The sequence below is a fragment of the Leptinotarsa decemlineata genome, unplaced genomic scaffold (assembly GCF_025532065.1).
Source record: "Leptinotarsa decemlineata unplaced genomic scaffold, Ldec_3_MD MMD2_tig00000505_RagTag_RagTag, whole genome shotgun sequence".
In the NCBI taxonomy this organism is placed as follows: Eukaryota; Metazoa; Arthropoda; class Insecta; order Coleoptera; family Chrysomelidae; genus Leptinotarsa; species Leptinotarsa decemlineata.
This window is the reverse complement of record NW_027412549.1, coordinates 12024451-12043696: the sequence shown is the minus strand read 5'-3', so window position 1 is coordinate 12043696 and position 19246 is coordinate 12024451. Positions and strand designations below refer to the sequence as shown.

General features: G+C 33.1%; 1 protein-coding gene and 1 long non-coding RNA gene across 2 annotated transcripts; one reads left to right on the top strand and one right to left on the bottom strand.

The window, feature by feature from the left end:
- Positions 1-5508: 5508 nt before the first annotated feature.
- LOC141481781 (uncharacterized) lies at positions 5509-17805 on the bottom strand. Its single transcript, XR_012465172.1, has 2 exons — positions 15421-17805; positions 5509-9617 (listed from the first exon to the last, which is right to left on the bottom strand). It is a non-coding gene; the product is annotated as an uncharacterized lncRNA (long non-coding RNA).
- Positions 5623-15159, top strand: Cdc6 (Cell division cycle 6). Its single transcript, XM_023161553.2, has 3 exons — positions 5623-6252; positions 11423-11589; positions 14213-15159. Exons 1-3 carry the CDS (start codon positions 5623-5625, stop codon positions 15060-15062), a joined length of 1647 nt encoding a protein of 548 aa, XP_023017321.2. The 3' UTR covers positions 15063-15159.
- Positions 17806-19246: the final 1441 nt, after the last annotated feature.

Genomic DNA, 19246 nt, shown 5'->3' with positions numbered 1-19246 from the left:
AGATGGAAGTTGTTAACCTAAATTAATGATATTCATTATTTGATTTCTGCCAATTATTATTCCAAGTTTTAGCTATTCTTAGGCAAAGAGCAACCATTTTTTCATAGTTGCACAAAGATGAATGGAATGATAAAGAGAATGTAAGAAAAAAATTGAAACACTTAATGAAATAACATTCAATAGGAAATTTAGAAGATGATTAAAATAAATTTATACCATCTTCAATTTAAATGTATCTTGAAAACTGAAGGTGGAATAATGCACCAGTCCCAAGTTGAAGTTCACAGTCACAAGTTGTTAGTATAAAATCTCAAGTTGTGAGTATAAAGTCCTAAGCAGTTGTCAGAGATTTTCGGTGGCAATATCCATGCATGAGCATGTATATATTATACCTATACACTTACATCTACGTGTACGATTCTCAGTTATTAATAATAACAAATGGAAGAAAACATGGAAATGGAATTTCTTCAATTTGAATCATGCAAGGCAGCTTAACAATGGTGCTTGATTCCACATTGAAGTTGAATTACCTACTATGATAGATTTCTTATTTCGAAATATATGCAATTTAACAATTGGAAAGAAAATAATGAAAACTGTGAGAAATTGTTAGATAAACTTACCATAATATACATCTACTTAGATCTCGCACGCATCTTCCTGCGTTTTCGCTTTAGCCTTCGCATACGCTTCTTACGCCACTGCAAAAATTATATCAATGTTCAAATGAACCCACACTCAAAATTAACTAAATATTTATAGTAAAACATGTTTTGGATTCTTAGACTGTATCTGTTATCAACTAAACAGACCAGGTGGAGACCCAAATTAATATACCCACAGACAAAATTTTTCATACATGCATAACAGTATTCAAATTTTCTCCAAGGGAAGGAATCTTTATCACATCCTCATGTACTGTGTACACTCGGGTTTCCAATGGTTTGATGACCTCAAAAATGTCACTAATTGTTAATTTGTACGAAAAATACGTTTTCTCAAATACATAATACCTACTAATATAAAAGTAATGAAAAAAAAAATGTAAAAATTAAATATAAAAATGGGAGACAATGTGGTTACATTTATAAAACGTGCATCGATAATACATTACACTTCAAGAACATAGCATCTAAATTAACAACTATTAAATGTAATTCAAAAATATTATCAATTCTTACCTTAGCCCTCATGTTTTGGCTGTTGAAAAAAGTCTAGTTAGCAAAAAACTAGACGATTCCCTTTATAACAGCAGAAGTATTCTCTGTACAATACCTCAAACACAAATGAAAGATGAAATCGAGGAAACAACTTTCGCAACCTCGGTAACTAAAAATATTCTTCTTCTTATTTTCTGTGAAGTGTCCAGTGTTGCCGAAGTGAATAAAAGAGATCTATGGAGTGAGCGACATCTAGGAATAATCAAAACGTTAAACTTTAGGAAAATGCTTATACGTTACTACAGGAACAAACATTCAAATAATCGTTTTTCTACTGTCTTATAATGTGAAAGTCAGCTTTTCGTAATGACTAGTGAATTCTAAAAGTATTATTCAGTGAGCCAGGATGATTATTATATATCAGAAAATGTGTCCCGCACAGTTTTAACTGATACCTGACACTGGCAAAGGGATGCAAAACATACTCCTAGAATCAGTAAATCAATCAACAAGTTCATACGGAAGTTAATATGTGTTTAACGAAAAAACGCAGTGAGACAGATGCTTTTAATAAATTGATGGATGTAGTCGTTATTACGTGGAAAATGAGAAATAAAACTTTCTATGATTTTTGCAACTTGTATTTGTAATTAACGTTACTGCAGTTTCGTTCTATAAGGACATTTTCAAATGAATACAAAACATTTTTGTATTCATGTGTATGCATAATGTATATATACATATATATGTTTGATATGATCTATATATTTTAGATACCGAAGCTAAAAAGTTGATGAGGCTGAAAAATGAGTTATTTCATCTCATAAACCGCATAAACGAAAATCAATTAACTCTTTAACCAAACAAAATATTCATTATAACGATAGTGTGCAGTAATTAAACTCACCTACTTCACTTCACACAACACTTTTTATCCACATCATTCATCGAAGATACCAGAATGAATCTCACGTCATGAATAGATGATTTCAATGAAGATCTTTGTAGGCAAATGGTAAACAATTTTCGCCAAATCGTCTACAACATTTATCATCACATATATGACCCTGAAACTGCTTCTCGGCAAATTAATGCGTAGAAATGTTCATAATTCGTGCTTTTTGATTCATAAACATTGTTATACCTCTAGAAATGCAACGCAGCGTTCTCGAGGGACTAGTAAGATTCCAGTAAGGAAGTAGAAAACGAACGCCCTAGAAAATTTCTCCTGATAATAACAGGGTTTCGGTTTCTAACACCTGCTAGATCTAACCAAGTATAGAAAAAGGTAAGTGTTTTTTTCTTCACTATTTTTCTAAGACTATCAGTTAGTATCCAGAAAGGAATCACACGCTTGACTGGAGCTCACTGAATTTGTGAGAAAATGATCAACTTTGACCCTTTTTCTGATTTCAATGAATGAATGAATATCTTTGGACTAAAACACTTTTGGAACTTGGCTTCCGTGTTAACAGGGGGAACTTTCGATAGCTGTAGTTGTTATACATTATATATTGATCTATGCTCGTGATTCGATGGTAGGTTAAACGTTTATGATAAACGTGACACAGGATTTTTCTGAAAATTTCACGTCTTACATTTCCTTACCTGTTCTATCGATCTAAAATATCGTGTCGACAGCTGAATGGCCGCAGGGTGAAATGCGGTTACGAACAGTCCTCTTGGGAACTGGACGAAACCTCAATGTAACCACCCTACCACTGGTGATGAGGGGCTTTGCCAGAGGTGACCAACTCTTCCCTTATTGCTACTCGTGGGAACATACATGAATGAAACAAACAGAAAAACAGATAGAACAAAAACAAAAATTAATCCCGAGGCTGGACAGAAGTGCTCACTTCAATCTAAGGCGTAAGCGCATTTGCGACGCCGAGGCCAAAAGGAGTAAGAGAGCGAAGGAGACAGGAGTGGCAGCAACTATAAGTGCACCCTCCTCTTCCCCCACTCCACCTCCAATAGCAAGGGCACTTCCTGCGGCGGACGCCAACAGCTCCGCTTTAAATAAAGGCAAGGAACCGGCTGCCCCTGAAGGAAAGCTCCCTCGCTTGTATACTTCCACGGAGGGAACCCCAATAAGGTTGAAGAAGCCACGGAACGACAGTAATGTCGCTGCACCTTCCAAAACTTTCGGCGAGTCTTGGCCTATACCTGCCAATATTGAGGAGATGTATCATAGTGACCTGTCCATCTTTCTGGAAAGGACAGGATGGGCGAACAACTCCTCGCAAGTATGTACAATGGGTCACATGTAGCCTAAGTACTGTGGATCTAATACACTCACCCTCCCGACTCTACAGATACAGAGACGGATCGATTATTCAAACAAAGTACCAAAAATCAGACACATTTCTAGGTGAAAAGTAAGATTTTCTGGGTTATACATGTGAAAGTACAGAATAACAGAATTAGGATGATTGAAAATAATAAAATTGTAAACAAAATGTCACATTTTCTGCATTTTCCTGTATGTGTATTAAAAGGGATTCTCAAAAATGCATTCTGCGTTCAAAGTCTGCTCTGAGAACTTGAACTTTGGTAAATTTATACTGATGCATTTAGTAATTTTTCAGAATTTGTTGTACTGAAGCATGTGATGCACCCAAATTTTCTCTGCACTGCGAATGGAAGCTTCTGGATATGCATTAAAATATACCAAAACGTTAATAGTACTGTCCTCTTTTAAAATAACACGTGTTGGTAATGTTGAAGGCGCTTTTTACCTTGAGCTATAGTTGAGGAAATTATTTTTTAGTGTTACAAACTTCCTCTCGTTCATTGGTGTTGATTCAGGATACATTTGGTTGAATTTTCTGACAATGATTTGATCACACTGTCTCTGTATAATAAATAATTTCATAAGAACTTCATTGAATAATCAATAACCATTTATCAATCACTTATAAACGTTACCAAACTGTCATGAACTTAATATTTCCACGGCGACCTAAAACCAAATTCTTGAAAAAATGTTTCCAGAAGAAGTGAGTTTATCAAAAAAACTTTATGATTTAGGTATAGGGACATGATATATCATCTTGAAACATTTTTCATCATCCTTCAATTTATTGAGTAATGTACAGGGGGTTTCATTAGAAAAAAAGTACTTTTGACCACTTTTATGCAAAATAGGAATAATAGTAATTTTAGCACGCCCTGTATGATATGGAGTCAATTTCTTGGTGTTCAATAAATATTTCGAGTTTGTCCAAAGTGTCATCAAAATATTAACTTTTCATGAATTGAGAGTACTGATGTACTTAAGTTCAATTAGGACTATATTTTAGACCCTATTTAGCACAAATTATTTTTCATCTCGAAAACCGATAGAGACAGATCGATAGAACACGTAGGGAAATGTAAAATTTTCAGAAAAATCCTGCAATGCGTTTTCCAGAAACATCTAACCTACCACCAACCGTGAGTCACGCTGTATACATCTCATTTGCTGTTTTGAACATCTTCCCCATTTTCGAAACAGTTGTACCTATAAAAGCGTGAAACAGTTACACTGGATAGATTTTTGATATTATTCACTTCAACAAGATTTTTTCATATTCAACTAGGAAATTTAGTCTTGAAACTTGAATTTATGTGATTTCCGAATAAGTGTAAGTTATGTCGAAATATTAGAGGTTGCGTTGTAATAAAAATGTTCAAATTCAGAGTTTGGAGTGGAAATTTCCGAATTAACTTATAGAAAGTGAAATTAAGTTTTTAATAAATTGATGATGTAGCCGGTACTATGTGGTAGGAGATCATCATGAAAAATGATAAATGAAACTTTCTATGTTTTTACCACTTTTATTAGTAACTATCGTTACTGCAGTTTCATCCTCTGTAGATATTTTCAAACTAATACAATAAAACTGACAGTTTCATTGTATTAGTACTTAGTACTTTTAATTTTCTACCATTCAGCTAAATATTGAGTTGAAAGTTTGATGTGCTCCTCATGTTCGAATTTGCAACAAATTTTATTACCATGACCTGTTCATTAGAAAGGCAATAATAAACACACACACACACACACATACACTACTTTTACGTTAGTCTTTCAACCTTTGTTTATGGTAGTAGAAGTCAAATTTCAAATAATGCCCTTATGGCCTCCCGTCAGTCGTTTTGAAATGTCATAAGATATCATGTCATGTCGGAATAACCTGTCAACAATGTCAGATTCATTGCACTTCTACCACAGATATTTAATCTGTGCTTCTACGAGAAACGAGAATAGTAACAATTCAATTCTGTTGTGTCATCATTATACTTAATCAGGCGTCAAACCGAATGCAGCTAAAAAATGACAGTTATATTTTTGCGGGAAAATAGAAAACCGTAAAATTAGAGGTTAGTCAAAAAGACCCTGAGAGAAAAATCAAAACATATGTTACAGGTGAATCCAAATGTTTAGAGTAATATTTGTTTCAATCAGACAACAATGAAAATGAACACCAGATCATCAACAAGAAAAACTCAAAGCGTTCAATCAAGTCAGAACAGAACGGCTCCTAGAAAAATTCCAAAGGCCCTCTCATCTTGTGATTATGAATGTAAAGCAGATGACAATGAAACTGCAAATATGAAAAATACTAGAAAAATTAAATCAAGAGCGAATAATGACCTCTACGTGTCACCTCCTAAGCAAAGGAAAACTGTGAATACAGATAACAGTGATACTTTTAATACATCATCTAATTTATTTGAACAGTTATCATTAAAAAGCCCAATTAAAAATGAATCAAAGAAGCAAATTACCAAACTGAACTATGATACCGTCACCGAAACATGTTCTGAGGAGTTAGTTGATGTGAAAGACTATGTGAATGTTTCCAAAAATAGTATTGGTCACAAATCCCCATTGAAAAGAAACAGTGTTTATCAGAGTGCACGTCAAGCTCTTCATAGTACGGCACCTACTAATATGCCTGGAAGAGAAAATGAATTGAAGGATATGAGAAGTTTTATTAAGAATCATTTGGAAAATAAATCTTCTGGATCCATGTATGTTAGTGGACCACCTGGAACAGGAAAAACTGCTTCTCTCAATATGATATTGAAAGAGGATGATGTAAGTTTGATATTTTAACAAAATATTATTAGCTGCTTTTGTTTTGAAATTATTAGGTGCTATTTACAAATTAAAGAGATTATCAAGGTTACATTTTCACACAGTTGATGCCTATTAAGTGAAGCATCCAAGAGGTGTGTTTGGTTTTGAAAATCTGGAGCCTAGCAAACAGATGCAGATTTGATACCACGTAATTAAGGAGACAATGGACGAACTCACCATTCTATCTGGAATGACAAGTTGACATTTGTGGTATTATTTGTATCACAAAACCTTCAACATATGATCGGAGAATATTTTTTTTACAACAGAACTGCAATTTTCTTTTTAAAATGTAAACCTTTTATTTTACAACTATATAAGAATGACTAGCATTGAAGATGGCTTCATTATGTCAATAAGAATGTGTTCTGAATATTTCTTTGAAAAATGGTATGTGTCAAAAAATACCTAGAACTCAACAATTTTTTTTTAATATGACAACTGACTACTAAAAAAAATGTCTGATCTTGACTTTGATCTCAGAGCTAATCAATCAAATTTATTTCATTGCTCTTGCAAATACTAAACATTGAGCAGATGTAACTAAGATAACAGATCTGCATTATCGAAAGCTTGTCAGGCAAAGCAAGCTATTCAATCGCTCATATATGTATTAAACAAACACGCCCAACATATGTGATATTGATGTGTTATTTTATGCCTTTGTTTACAAACAAGTTATTATAATGAATATCACAAATGAATTAGTTACTGCCTTCAATAAAGGTTAGATTAGGTCTAAAGTGAGTGGGTCCACTATACACTCATAACGGTATGCCGACGCGCATCTCTCTGACCGCTCTGTCCTGACTTGTGACGTCACTGCGAAACACGGAGCCGGACAACGCCCAATTCATTAGAAGGAGAATGAGATTCGGTCGAATATCTCCAGGCATTTTCGCATGAAAATGGAATTATTAGTCTTGATGCATAAATACATACATGTTGATTTTTTCAGAAGTAGGTATATTTGTTTCCTGAGTGTACTGAATACTAAAATTATGAGTCATTTTCTCACCCTATTGATTAAACTGAGGGTGATACATACTGTGATGATATTTCCGACTTTTGACAATATTTTTGACAAATTCAATCGGCTAGGTAATAAAATACATATTTTTTGAAGTACTTTTGTTTTCAAAAAAGATAAATTGCACATGGGTCAAATTTGGTAATTCATTGAGTTTTCTTTCGTTGATTTACGAACTTATTAATTTTTTTCCCATCCTGTTTTTCAAATTATGGAAACTTATTTGTTTGTTAATCTCCTGCAATCTTATATAGATCCTTGTTCTGCACAAACAATGTAATGCATCGTATGGTATTGGGTTTTCTATCTTTTCTATGGTTCTTTGCGTTAAAGTTTTGAAGATACCTTTTTCTCTGGATAATGTATTTCCATGCATTTTCTGAAATTCGGTTTCCATTATTTGTGCTGCTTGAAGGAATGAGTTATTGGGTCTTAGAAGACCTCCCCTTGATATGAATTGCAACCAATCCAAATCTTTGGAAGAAGCTGGAAGAACTTCCGTTCCCAAATTATATTTTTTCTTGAATTTATGAGCCACATAACCCGCTATAAGTTAATGAGTCATTGTTTATTTTTTCTTTCAATCCGAGTAACTCCAACGCCTCTTGCGACATATCTGGTCCATCAGTGTGACATTTTTCATAACATGGGTTTATAAAGGAATAAGGAATCAAATTTTCTTCATCTTGTAATTCCCGGGAGTTTTCCAGACATTCCGCTCCCGTTGATATATTCCCAAAAATATCAGCAGTAATGCAGTTTAACTCTTCAAACTCAGGATGTTCTGAAGTTTGTTCTAGAGGTTGGATTAAACATTGCTCTCCGGTTTTTTCGGTATTCCTGTTCTCAGTGAAAACTGATGCTGAGTGTTTTCCCAAAATGAACCATACATTCTATAAATGAAATTCAGAGGATTTGGATGATCATTAGATGACCCCATCCCTCTCATGTAAGAAAAGAAGTTTTCCAGAATATCCTGATTCAGTCGAGTAGTAAGAATATATTGGACATCAGAGTGCCTCTTCTGAAGATAAAGGAAGAGCTCAACAATTGATTTATTACTCAAAAGTATACCTTTCTGAAATTGAATCAAGAATTTATGTTTTCCCACTCGTAGTGTTTTATTCACATCGGAAGTTTTTTCTAGTACTTTTTTCTGATCCTCTAAATTTATACCAAATGCGTTTTTAGATGGTTCGTTAACCCTTATTTTCGTTTTCGAATTCATAACGTCAAACCATCTGTTAATGAGCTGAACGAACTAGGATACTTGTTCCCAGGGTAACTCTAATGGCATTAATCCGCTTTTTCCACCATATGAAACTGCCTTCGAAACAGAATTAGAGAACAGTTGCACTGCTGGCCTAACTTTTTTCAGTTCCCTTCAATTCGATATGGTACTTGCTGACTTTATGTACTATAGAAAGCTCTGATGTAGATACCTATATCTCGGAGACTTTCGAAACAGGATTTATCCATAAATGTACCATTTAACCAAAATCCTTGATCAATGAAGTGATTTCTCAATAACTTGATTAGATGAGGTACATCGACAAACAAAAAAATCCTCATAGATTCATTACAAGGATGTGGGAATGAACAATCCTTATCGTGAGCAATATTCATTTCCGAGAAATATTTCATATTCATAAGACCCATGTCACTTACTATGGCTACCACGGTGAAACCGGCATTGAATAATGCAGATATAATTTGGTTTAAAATTTCTTTTTTCATTGGCTGATCAAAATCATAAAATACTGGTTGCTTCCAGTTACTAATCAGCCCTCGTGCCATTACAGTTTGGCAAGTCTTACGTGGGCCTATCACTTGTTCATCTTTTTTATTTATATCAATCCTATTGGATACATGGATTTCGTCGAAGGAAAGAACACACAACTTTTCAATGTCTTTCAATTGAAATGACTTTTTTTGCATGAGATTGATAACATTGGTCAAAAGTCCGGGGCTGAGATTGAATGAAGAAGCCCATTTCCTTAAAGTAGAGAGTGCTGGTAGGGGCAATGCGTTCGCTCTTAAATAGTGATAGGCCTTTGGACTAACACTTCTCAATGATATGGATGATGCAATATCCTCTGCTGACCACTTTCTAAGATTCTTATGGGGATTCAATAGTCTTTCTATTTGACCAGACGAAAAACATTTCTCCAATGATTTTCTGCATGTCTTCATATCTTTCTTCAGCTGTAAATTTTCATCGTACAGCTCCCTATTTAACGATTCCAAATGTGCAACCTTTTCTTCTAGTTCTGCTATACGTAACTCCACAATTCTGAAAAAAATTTAAAAATGGATAAAGAAAAAAAATCGATTAGAGGCAATATTCACAGTGACAATAAGTTCGATTGATAAAAGAACCTAACGTCTCTTTTTCTGTTTTTTGTTGTGCTCTGGTAAAAGAGTTGATTTTCTCCTTTTAGCAAAATGAATTGTTCTTTTTGATTCTTCAGTTTGCTTTCTCTTAAATAAAAGGTTCAGAGTGGGCACAGCATCAGTTTTCAAAATACGGGCGTTTTTTGTTGAAAAAGTACCATATTGCTCTTTGACTGATAAATCTTCGAAACAATCTTTATGGAAATGAATACAACAAATAGTTACTGAAAACCATTGAATACCTAATAAATTATGTGTCACCATTGCTTTAATTAATACACACCATTTTTCAAATTGATGTTGTCCTTCCGTCCCTTTTGTCACTCTGTTGTAATTATTACAACCAAAAACCGCACATCCAGGCATTCTTAGTTATATACCTACCTACTCGTATTTTTGTTTAATTATTGAAGCTTCGAATACGACACTAAATTGACAAAAGCTAATTAAAAATGTTTGAAAACCACTCTTGACAATAATTTCGTAATAATTCTTAAACTTCACAGCACAACAGATAACTTGTGAGAAATTCAAATTGAATTTAGGCAAGTCTACGAAGTTACAACCCCGATATGCTTCGCACTCACGTCATCTGCGCGAACTGGATGCGTTTGGAACTAAGGAGTAGCATACCGTTATGAGTGTATCGTGAGTGGGTCTATTCCACCATCCACCGCAACTCGCAAGGGTTTATGGTGGCTCACACCTATTCACACTCAACCAAATAAACCCAGCTGTTTAATGAAACCGATTAGTTTGTATGGTGAGTGGTCTTTCAGGTCAGATGGTAAGAGTACGGCTTTGCCGAACTCTAAAAACCTGATTTGGTCCCCAGCGGGGCAGGCACAAAGTATGTATTCTGCTGTTTCATCATTTTCCAAACAGAGGCGACACACACTGTCTTCCGACAGTCCGAGGCTCTGCATATGATGATTCAAATGACAGTGACCTGTAAGAAGGCCTGTTAGACATCGTAGTTCATTCCTACTGTAGTCCAACAACTGTTTGGTATCAGTTTGCAATAAAAGTAAATTAGTCATTGAAGTCTAATTCAGAAGTATATATCGATAAGTTTTCAATAGAATGTTTGGTCCATAATTGTTGGAATATAATTTACTTTTCAAGTATTTATTTGTTAGTTCATTTTGATATATTCAAATCAAAAGCAATTATCTGATGGCTATCCATGATAATAATTTTAAAATTTGTCACAATAAATTTTAGTTGAGACATGTTTCTCTTCATGGTAGCTTCATTAGTTGTACTGGTGACAAGTGATTCTGAAAATTTTATAATAATTATCATGGATTGTGTAATAAATTTTTATCAGGTTACATGTCAGTATATTCATAATTTTTTTATGTAATATAAAAATTTAAACAACTCAAACTTGAAAACAAATAGATAAGGAACAAACTGTAAATAAAAGAATCACTTTTAACCTATATTGAGACCTTATTTGACTATTGAACAAGTCATTTTTTGAGGAGAAAATCGGAATTTTTTCATCAACCTTTCTGGGGATTTTCACCTCTTGCAATCCAAAATCTTCGGAAAAGATTTCGTGAGAAGCTTTCATATCTATAAATTGTGTAATATAATAAATTGTTGGGTTTAATTTAATTCAAAGTTTACTTTCTTCTTTTTAGATTATGTAAATAAAAGTATGTTTTGAAAAATATTTTTTTTACTTATTGATTTCAGGTCACATCTAAGTTAACAACAGTATATGTCAACTGTACAGCCATCAAATCACCTACTGCTATATATTCAAGAATAGTTTCAGAACTGAATATTAAAGTTCATGGAAGAACAGAAAAAGACTACTTGTTGGTTTTGGAAAATTATTTGAAGAGAAAGCACAAAATGATGTATGTTTTTTTAGGTTTAAAAGTTCTGCTATTTATTATTGAGATTTCAGTGTGATTACCGAAATATTTAACTATCAGTGTGGAAAATATTTTATGTATGAAGGTATCATTCATTATTTATAGATAGTACTGGTATTCCAGCTCATCAATCATAGGTGTATATGATTCCCCAAATTTTGATAGACTTGTAAACAAATTTTACTTCGTTATGTTATGTGTAATGCTTGCAGATTCTCCACATTAAAAGGGACATTTCAAAGTAGTAATAAAATAAAAACAGTAAAATTTTAAGATAAGTAATATTTGAACGTTAATAGCAAAATCTAGAAACAATTTCAACTATTTATGTGCAGTAACAAAATCCTATAATAATTAACTTTTTTTCAAAAATAATCTCCAAATTTACTTCTAAGAGTCAGTGGAAAATATCCTTTCATTTTTACAAACCTCTAGCAAATGAATTGGGAATAAAAGTGAAAGACAAAATGTTGCATACGAAAAACCCCCAGAGCATTAGAAGATTTTTGCAACATTACTATGCTTATATATGGTGCCAATAAAATGTTCATTGATAGGAAAATAGGGATAATAAATTGGCATTACACAATTTTGTAGTGTTTTTTTCCAATTTAAAGTTGGGTCATGAATTGTGTTGCCCAATAATTTGACGTGTCGGTTTATAATAATTAATACATTGCATTGAACTAAGAGCCCAAAAGCTTTACATTTGGTGTCCATTCCCAGTCAACGCCTTTTCGCACTGCTCTGGATCCAATTGACAGTACCCGATTGGGATAAAAATGCAACATTTGATCTCAGCGATCCATAATAATTTTGTGTGAGTAGTGTAAATATTAACTTCCTTTATGAAATCGACATCAATAGGACAGAATATATCTTGGGTTTTGTCCCTATTGAATTTGAATTTTTTTAAAGTATATTCCCTGCTTTTTCTCCAACTTTGTTGGTCATATCTAGTAATTTACTGATGATCGAATTTGAGTCGAATTGAGTCATCTGTGGTGCGCAATTTATTTACATAAATTGAAAGGGGTATATTTTTAGGAGAGATTAAATTTTGGGAAAGGTTTTGGCTTTCTGCTTCTCCATCTTGATACAAAAAAAATGTGGAAATTTTTCAAAGAAAGGAAGGAAGCAATCAATTGCAAAAAAGTAATCTATACAAAGATGCATGATCTACACGTCTTTGTATTATGTTAGACAAAGAGTGGTCTTCAGATTGGCCTATGAGATATGCATCAGAAACTAATGCCTCCTCTACTAAATCACAATTTATTTAAAACAACTTGTTTTATTAAAGTAATTGTAACTTTGGCAATCTTGTTTCAAAGAATATGAGTAAGTTTTGCAAAAATTAATTGGGTATCATGAACAATATGGATGTAGAATATCCTGAATCTCCCTTCTATTACATATATGGAAACAAAAATATTATTGTATCTGTTAAACTTTTTAGACTCATTTTCCTGTTTGGTTCAGTTATGAACTCATGCTCTAGTAGTGTTTGAGAAGAAAATGTTTTGTAAGAGGTCGCAATTACTGGGTCACTTTGATCTCAATATGTTTCGTAATTTATTCATTGTGACAGGGTGAGCAAAGACTGTTTCGCTAATGACATAAATAACTCTGAAAACAGTTTCAATAATGAGATATATAAAAAATCGTCGGAAAAATTACATTTTTCTATTTTTCCAATTCTATTATTTCTAGAATTAGATTAGTAATTTTAGTCTAGTCTAATCATTTTACATTGATATTTAATAATATTCAGAACCATTTAAGTTTCAACAACAGATTTTTGGAATCTTCAAATGTCACTTCATATAGCATTTAATAAATCAAAATTAATTATCTTTACTGACAAACTGCCTTTCAAACTGAAACTGAAATTGTGAAAACATTAGCTTGAGAGTTTAGAAACATATGTATCAGTGAACAACATGGATTCATTCAGAATAATTCAACACTAACATCCTATCAATTTATCAAAATTACGTTACTAAAGCCATAGATAACAAATTACCAGTTGATTCTATATATATATATATATATATATATATATATATATATATATATATATATATATATATATATATATATATATATATATATATATTGCTAAGTTGCTAAGTGACCAGATAGAGAAAAATAATTTATTTTGAATGTCATGTCAACTTTTGATTAAATATTCAAATTACGAACAAGAATTTAATTAGCAATTAAAAAATGGATAAACGAATACTCATTATAATCATTTCACCAAGTATTTATGATTACACTAGTTCCTCTTATTAAACTGTCCGACACTGAACTTCATTCACATTCACCACTTCTTCTAGTATCTATCACCTCAAATCAAGATAGGTAACTGAGTAAGCAGGACCATATTTGTCCTATTTACAGTAGTATGATATAGCTTGAAGTACCTACTACCCCTTTAGTAAGAAGAAAAAGTTAATGGGTTTAGGTGGACTAGAAAAATAATGAGGTGTAACTTTACTCCTGAATGGAAGAATTTTATACTTTTTTGTCATATTTGATATAAATACTTTAAATGTATGCTGAATAGTTATGTGAAAATATTATTATTTGATAATTTCAGATTATTAGTTCTGGACGAAATTGATCAACTTGACAACAAAAATCAATCAATTCTTTATACTATTTTTGAATGGCCTTCCAAACCAAATTCTCAGCTCATTCTGATTGGAATTGCCAATGCCCTAGATTTGACAGACAGAATACTTCCAAGGCTGCAGGCTCGTTGTGAACTAAAGCCAACACTTATGCACTTTGCTCCATATACCAAACAACAAATCATCGAAATATTTACTTCTCGTCTAAAGTCAGCAGGAGTTTTGGATGTATTTTCTCCACCAGCAATTCAGATGCTGGCTGGGAAGGTAGCAGCAATTTCTGGCGATGTTAGAAGGGCATTGGATATTGGAAGGAGAGTGGTGGAACTAGTGGACCAAAGCAGAAAAGGGGAGATACTGAAACCAATAGAAAATCTTGCCAAAGACTTAATTGAAGATGAAATGAAGACTGTTGAATTGAAAGAAGTATTGAATGTTTTAAACAACGTTTATGGCACATCTCAGAATTTGAATGAAGAAACAGAGGAATCATTTCCTTTGCAACAAAAAATTTTAATTTGTTCTTTATTGTTGATATTGAAAAAAGGAAAGAACAAAGATGTGACAGTAGGTAAACTGCATGAAGTATATGGAAGAGCATGTAAAAAAAGGAATATACAGGCTGTAGATCAAGCAGAGTTTGTAGGACTTTGTTCTCTTCTAGAAACTAGAGGAATTATCAGAGTTTCAGGAAAAAAGGAACCCAGATTACACAAGGTGTGTTTGGAATGGAATGAAGAAGAGGTGAATGCTGCTCTGAAAGATAAACAGCTAATGTCAATAATTTTGCAAGATGACAGCTGTTTAGGAAAATAATGAGATTTGAAAAACCAATTTTAATGAATGTTTATTATAAGCATTTTTTAAATTATTAACGTCGAAAAAGATATTGATTAAATTATTTTACTACTAATTTTGTTTTTTTTATCCAACACCTGGTTTTACAACTTAACCAATGAATATTGAACTACTTGTTTAACTGATAGAAGTAATGAAAGATGATGGTAATGAGAAAACTACAAGCTATTAGATAAGTAATGCAATTCAGGAGATTATAAAAATGAATCTCACAACTAGGTTAGGTAATGAGAGTCATCAAATGGGGATTGGCCTAAATGAATTTCTATAGTATTAGTTATTGTGTTAGTTTGTGATGATATATGAATACACTGACCCATTACTTGCGTGCCTATAAATAGCGGGATGAAGGCCGCACTTCGCATTTCATGATTAGCAGCGGTTGCACGCGTTTTAATTTCAGCATTGTCGTGCGAAGCCAGGGCGGTTCGCTAGTAGTATCTGAGAAAACGAATAATCATCTAGAAAATTCATGTGATCAGCTGTTGAGTAATATGAATAACTATTAATGTCTGAGCCCTCAGGAAACAAACTATGTATTTTCAATTTCAAAACAAGTCTCAGAATTGTAAACACTGATTTAAAAAAACAACAAGTTATGAAATTCCGTGGAGGACACATCAATGAACCTTTGAGATTCAGAACTCAGTATTTTCAATTTGTCTCTGGTTCAAACTCTGAGGCGTATAAATTGAGAACATTTCTTGTTCTCACCGAAAACCAACTGATAAATCTATTATGCTTTTGTTGAGTCTAGGCTGCGATATCGACTTATTCTGGAAACCTTCCACATCATTTGATGATGTTTTTAGAGATCAGAAAAATTGGTTGTTTGATATTTGGTTGGTGTAGGAACCTTTTCTATATATTATAAAACTATCTCTGTATGTTTTTTGAAACAAGTCACAGTTTGAACATAATAGTATTCTCAACTATCAAGATAAATGCTGAATTATCATATATTACATGCCAGCAAAGGTAGTATCATGTAAGGGGTACTCCGAGGGTAAATTCTTGGACCCTTACTCTTCTTGTTATATGTGAATGATATAATGATATTTCTTAAGCATTGAAACTTGGTAGTATATATCAGTTTGCTGATGACATCGGTTGTTGTTACAAGAAATAATATGTCGGAGCTTTCGACAATAGCTTCAACTGTCTTATAAACCATGAGAACGTGGTGTAAAGAAAATATGCTTAAGTTAAATGTTGGAAAAATGGTCCTAATAACTTTCTGTTACAGAAACAACTTTGAAGAGTCCCCATATGTGAAACTCAAATGCAACAACACTTTCCAACACATCATATCATATAAAATTTCTGAGCGTTATACTAGATCTGATCCTAAGCTGGGGCTGAACGCAATCTGCGGAGTTATACGATATCTACAGGACCAAGTATCTGTCAGCTGTTTGCGAACATATTACTATGCTAATGTTCAGTCAATTGTTTTCTGTGGGATCAAATTTTTGGGCTCTTCACCAAGCTCGCAAAAAATATTCATAGCACGAAAAAAATTATAAGATGTATATTAAGATATCATAATACTCCATTCTTTTCTGAACTTGACAGTGCCTTCATTGTATTTCATGGGCCTTGTAAACTTTCAGTCGACGATCATTCAGTACGGCTTTGTGTAGTTTCTTCGCCATTTCTGGAGTTACCTCATTTGGTCAATCTCTGCGATGCTTGTCTTAGCAGCCCGTACGGCATTGTTTAAACTTTACTACTCAATATTTGACTGTTGTAAACGAAGGAGCAGACTCACTCGGAGTAGAATCCAGTTCTGCTTTTACTTTGGTTGAGCTGAGGCTTTTCACTTGAAACGCCTCAGGCCTTTCATTTGAAACGCCTCAGCACACCAATTTTCTCCATTTTCACAAATTTATCGAAAACATTCGCTATTGATTTCTGCCATCAAATACCAAACAACGCAGCGTCTTCAAACTTGAAACATATGCTTCATAGATTGTGTACTTTATAATACCATGATATTTTTCAAACAACTACCGCCATCTCTAGTCAGGTCGGGTACTTCTGGGATCACCCACGTAGACTTCGAAATAAACCACTCCCGTATAAGGGTGAATTGGTGAAATTCGTGTCAGTTTTTCAATATAAGCAAACGTGTTATTCGAATTACTGGGGCCTTGTTTGGGAGGACCTTTTCTGGCCAGCAAAGTATTTTCTCCCTTCCCGCCCTTTTGTACGTTGGGTTCTGTGCATTGATTTTGCGTCAGTTCAATTATTCGAAATGTTCATCCAACATTTTGTAATACAGAACCAAAACAAACCTTTTAATGATCGCTTGATGCATGAAAAATTGTTGAAATAAAAAAATTATAAAAATATACAACCAGAGTTGCCACTCGACATTTTATTTTCGTACTAAAATAAAATTTAGATAATTCAGTAATGAATTCAGCGGTTTCGTAACTTAGGTATATGTGCATGCTCTTAGAGGAACAAAAGACACTGAGTGCATGCTCCATATATCAAGGTCAAATTTTCTGAAGCCTGGCTGGCTGGACTCGCAGAACAAAAACCCAAATTTATGTCTATACGGTATTTTGCTTAAACGGTCAATGGAAATTTTACGTAAGCTGTCAAAATGATGAGCACAAGCAAACTGTATTCAACAAATGTGGTGACAACGAAATAAAATAAATTCATTACGGAGGTAATAAAAGATATACGCGCCAACTAAGTTGAGTCAGCGCCGAAACTTAAAATCGCTCTGTGTTAATAGACTTCGCCAACTTATGAACAATTTACATCAGTTTGTGCGACCAATAGCTATCTTCTGGGCGGGTACAATTGGTTTTAAATGCACATCAAAATCTCATCTGAGTTGGCGCATATTTATACATCCTTGTTGGCAAAATTTTTATACAGTTCTACCAACCTAAAAATCACGATAAACTATATTTATTATGGACGAGTTCTTGAATTCACCGATTTGTCCACCGATGCTTTCTTTCATCGATTGCTCCATTCAAATTTTTTTCTTACTTTACGGTTTCATAATCTTTTTTGCATGATCTACACATCTCTTTGTATAGAGTTATTTTTTTGAAATCGATTGCTTCCTTCCTTTCTTTGGAAGATTCCTACAAATTTTTGTATCAAGATGAAGAAGTAGAAAGACAAAACCTTTCTTTCCCAAAAATCTTTCTCTCCTAAAAATATACCCCTTTAAATTTAAACAAGATTCCTATGGCTGGGATTTAATCAAATAAGGGAATGAATGTCATTACGTACTTTCATCGATTACATGAGTTGATTCAACTTATTCCGTGACATTCCTTCAACTTTTCGGAAGTTTATTATTATATTATCATAAGAAATCATATTTATGCTGAAGTCTGAGAATACGCCACTAGGGGACACATTTTTCAACTTTGTGCTTGAAAATCCAAATCCTTTCTTTCCCTTATTTATATAAGTTTAAGCAAGTGTTGTGAATTTATTTCAGCTTAATACTACCCTATATTTATTTTTATCACCTAATATTGAAAATACATGATTTCGTTGACATAAAAACGAAATGTTGTTATGTTTTTAATTTTTGAATACATTATAAATTTGTCCGACAGTTTATAGTTTTCAATATAATTTTTGCTTGTATTTTCAGTTGAATGAAGACCGTAAGTTGTACAAAACACTGGTTTGCTTCACTACAGCTGGAGTGCGGCAGATATTTGAAACAAGCTCAGATGCATTCTCTGGACATCATAAAATCGGTGATGCTCATAATGTACAAAGGAAAGTTTACCTCATATCATTCGTAAAAAAACGAAAAAAAAACTTCTAACGAAATATACCTTCTCCTATTATTGCTGATATTTCATTGATATATATATATATATATATATATATATATATATATATATATATATATATATATATATATATATATATATATATATAATGTAATACTACAGAGTCAAATAGTCAAATACTTTGCTCTGGACGATGTAGGTAACTAAATTACATCTCCACATCTAACTCTCCATTTCATATCTCGGAAACATACACTGATTTTCTCCAGAAGATGTTAATTACATCTTGTTGATTGAATTGAAGAGGTTATATTTTTGGGAGTGCTTAATTTTCGGGAAAGAAAGTTTTTGGCTTTC